At 36.2% G+C, this 4,220-nt stretch overlaps 1 protein-coding gene across 1 annotated transcript; it reads right to left on the bottom strand.

Moving 5' to 3' along the window:
* Positions 1–634: 634 nt before the first annotated feature.
* On the bottom strand, positions 635–3,465 carry CLDN14 (claudin 14). Its single transcript, XM_074983427.1, has one exon. The coding sequence runs from the start codon at positions 3,328–3,330 to the stop codon at positions 2,620–2,622; it is 711 nt and encodes a 236-aa protein (XP_074839528.1). The 5' UTR covers positions 3,331–3,465; the 3' UTR covers positions 635–2,619.
* Between the last annotated feature and the right edge of the window lie 755 nt (positions 3,466–4,220).

Here is a 4,220-nt window from a genome sequence, read left to right as displayed (position 1 = left end):
CCGTCCCTGGTCTGTATATATCCAACTGTTGTGCAGTTCAGTCGGAGGTGCTCATGCACAACAGAGGGCAGAATTTGCCCCAATAATATGTTGCCACAGGTTGGTATGATAGGAGGGTGCCTGGGAACTAATGGCAGCATGAATTCAAAGTATTTATATTTTCCTTTAACAATTGAAACAGACCCTCAATATTATTTGTATATGTAGGAATATCTTTTAAAGCAATAGTAAAATAAAAAAAAGGTCAAATTCATCCTATTAGCATGGAATGAGATCTATTCTTCTATAACACACTGAAATAAACCATTCCCCTGTTTTCAGTGACATCAGAGTAGACTTTTTGCCAGCAATTTACAAACTGTTCTTTCTACTGACACACATTCCATTTGGCTGGGAATTTGTGCAGTAGAAACAGTACTCTGCATCAGTATTCCCATGGCACAAGCATCTTGGCAAATGGAATAATTTATCAGTATGTAGTCCATAGCCCATTTCCTGTATTAGGACTTGTATTTATGACTGCACAAAACCCCTTGCTCAAAATTGATATATTTGCTTGGCTGGACCCTTTGTAAAGTGCATACAGTAAAATCTTCACAAAATATTACCTTTATTTAAAGATGATCTTTATTAAGCTACCACTTGTCTTAAAAGAACTTTCCACAGGATCCCCAACTGCACTGTGTACAATTCCACTCCACCTGTTAGAAAACCACCTCTGTCGAGCAACCAGTTTTAGTCTATCCCCTATGAGGTTACTTAAGATAGGTGTGGGTAATAAAAAGGCCTCTACAAACCCTGGGTTTCATATAATATACACTATCTACAGTAGGGAAAGCTGAGTGTATTAACCACGCATGAAATAACTTGATCAATATGACTCTTTTAAATAGACATCAAATGGATGGTTGGCCAGCAGGGCTATCTAATATAAGTTTTAATGATAAAGGTATTAGTTCAATCAATCAAGTATCTGAAATGGCTCAAACCCTTACATTTGATCTGAAAAAAAAAAGAGTATTGTTATATAGCTCTATATATAAATTGATTTTTGTTTAAAATAATGACTATGAATTATGTATGCGCTGAAAGCATCCTCATCAAGTTTCAAGCCAAATGTGAATAAAAATGGCTGGATTATCAGCCTCTTTTGTAAAAAAAAATAAAGGCTTATCATGAAAAACTTTAGAAACATTGACAATCTGAGCTGTCGAGATGCTGTGAGGTGACACTGCAATTACAAAGAGGCTTTTTGCCAAGGGATATGCACCAAGTTCAGTTGACTCTCAGCTAGGGAGAGTATTTTTAACCCTATTAGCTGTTGGCTCCCATGTGGTTCCAGTGGGGTTAAAGGGATTTTACTGCTTTTTATTCTTTGTGGCAGTTTTGAACTGTACTTTACATGCTGTATGGGCCTTTATTGAAATATGAATAGGACAAGCATTTTTCTTTGCCAGTATTGTTGAACAGTGTCATTTCCCCAGGATTTTAAATGTAAATTGATTTCAACCAGCGTTTTAGCCTTGGCTGTCTTTTTGACTCTGTCTAGCAAGTGTCACAATTCATGGTACATTCCACGCTTGTGAAACTGTGAATATCCCTTTATACCTTGAAACTTGGCTTTCTTTCTCTACCAAGGCCAGATCAAAACTTTAATGCAATCAATAGAAACATTCCTGTTAACTTCAGTGAGTTTTTAATAAGTCTACAACTGAATTCACATACTAGAGCCAAGAGACTAAGAAATTAATACCTTTGATTACTCTTTGAAATTTCTGGGTCAAGAGAGTAAAAGTTGTTATTCCAATCATGATAAGAAATAGCATTGCACGGTGGTACAAAAATGTATCCAATAGCTACAGTTGGTTGTTAAATGGAATTTCTGTTCAATGGGAAATTCTAGCATTTCAACATTGTTTTTCATTGTGAATCAGAACAAAAAGTCAAAATGCTGAAATTTTTCTTGTAACGGAGATTACAAAAAAATTGATTAGAAAACAGAATGTTTTTTCAATAATGTTAAACTGTTTCATTTTGATAGCACACTAATATTTTATTTGGATAAGGTCAGAACATTGTAATGCAATATAAAATATCTGTAATATTAAATATATAATAGTTTCATATATAAACAACAAAACAAAGTGGTGAAGCCAAACCTAAATGTTTTGATGCTCTGAAATGAAAAGTTGAAATGAATAATTTAATCCAAATCAACATGGTATCCTGAAACACTTTGTTGTAGATGAAACATTATTTTTCACCCATTCTACTGTGAATCCATTGTTGTTTGTGAATGAAAATTTTAATATTAGGAACTGAAGATTGTCTGAACAAAATAAAAGCATTGCTTTTAATCAGAACTTGCCCGCATCCACAGCTTAAGGTAGTTGACGTAACATAGGCAGAAATACCTCTGGAATACTACAAATTTCTTTTTCTTTTTTTTTTCAGTTTCAAACCAAATTACTTCATGTTGTTTCTTTACTTTAAAATATACTGGTAAACTTTGTATAAATTATAAAAATTTGTATAAATTATAAGTGTTCTTTAGCTTAGTTTTATGTGATACACGTCCATTATAAAGCATCTGTGACCCAGAGGTGACGCTTAAGGAACTCACACATAGTCATTTAATCTGTAGCCGCTATGTGAAACAGATGTCAGTGAAGATGCATGGTTCCCCTTGTAGGCAGTTGGTGGTCTATATGAAGGAGCAGCCCTTGTTGTGCTTCTTGGTTGTGGCTGGTAAGGTATGTTGTTGCCTGTATTCTGGCATGATGTACACAGTAGAGCTCCACCAAGTATAGTCAAAGATGCAGCAAAAAAGCCAAGGTAAAGAGCTTGCCCTATCTCATACTTCATCCCACTGGGAAGCATGGGATTGTAAAAATCTGTAACCACATCATTAGTAGTCCAAGAAACAGGAACAAGGCATATGAGACCAGCCAGGATAAAAAAGATTCCACCAGAGACAGCAAGAGAATTTTTGGCAGAGGTCCCTTTGACACATTGTGTGCACTGCATGCCAGTAACAGACACCACACATGCCAGCATGGAAAGAACACAGGAAATCACCATCATGGCCCGAGCTGCTTGAAGGTCACGAGGCAGTGCAAGTTGAGACCGATGGACCTGGCACTGGTAGATGCCAGTGCTATGCCAGACACACTCCATCCAGAGCCCCTTCATGTATGCCACAGCTGTTATTATATTGGTACCTACATGGGCTGTCCTCCACCAGTGAGGCAGAATAGTAGCAATTAATGTTCCTAGTAGACCAAAGAGACTTAGTAAGAATCCCAGTAACTGCACAGCCATGCTTGCCATGTTAATGTTTGTCCGGATTATTCCCTTTTATGATGTATCCTTGCTTGGCTTCCTTCTGAAAACACAAGCTGTTCATGGGAGAGATGCAGTGGTTTTACTTTGACGCCTTCTGGACTCCTAATAAAAGGTAATTGAGGAAAAATAAGTTAAATATTATCTAAATGCATTATTTCTTTAACCAGTACGGTGCATTCAAGTGCCATTAGCATAGTTATGGCGGTTAATGATATTTTGTGGAAGCAGTGGGAAAGTAAGTTTCTCTCTTCACTTATGTAAACAGGTTTCCACGGCCCAGTGGGAAAAAAAAACTTATGGCAAATTATGAAATTGAAAAAATATTTTAAAATAAAATATTCTTCCCAACAGACTCTGAAGGGAAACATTACTTCCTTTCTAAAGTAGAAAATTAACAAGTGTTAATGGTTGGAATGAATGAGATTTATAAAGCAGACATCTGAAAGCTACTTTACATGATGAAAACATTCCCAAAAGGTCATAGCAGGACTACAAAAACAATAACGGTATATTTCCTCAAACTAGAGAGTAGAGAGAGTGATTTAAAATCTGTGGAAGAGGATAACAAGTATAGAATTAAAGTTTCCTTCCCTCATTGCTGGTATTTCTTGAGGTTTTATTTTAATAAAGCAACTCAAAGAGGAATAACTTTCATAGCCCCTATGGAGACTCAGTTTATGACTTCAGTTTGTGGGCTAGATGACAGCATGTGAAAGCAGATGTGTATGACATCTTCTGAAGAGCAATTCCTTGCCATTTCAGAAGAATGTCCCATAACAAATTCTAATATTAAAAAGCCCTGGCGAGGAAAAGGAATCCTTCCTTCTGTTTAAATCTGAGTAAGAGTTATCGACAATAAATTGCTGCCTTAGGAA

Source organism: Carettochelys insculpta, chromosome 1 (assembly GCF_033958435.1).
Source record: "Carettochelys insculpta isolate YL-2023 chromosome 1, ASM3395843v1, whole genome shotgun sequence".
In the NCBI taxonomy this organism is placed as follows: Eukaryota; Metazoa; Chordata; order Testudines; family Carettochelyidae; genus Carettochelys; species Carettochelys insculpta.
The sequence above is the reverse complement of the archived record's forward strand: the minus strand, read 5'-3'. Positions and strand labels throughout refer to the sequence as shown.

Excerpts from the sequence above, each read along its gene's own strand:
- CLDN14 (XM_074983427.1), bottom strand. The coding sequence starts at position 3,330 with ATGGCAAGCATGGCTGTGCAGTTACTGGGATTCTTACTAAGTCTCTTT.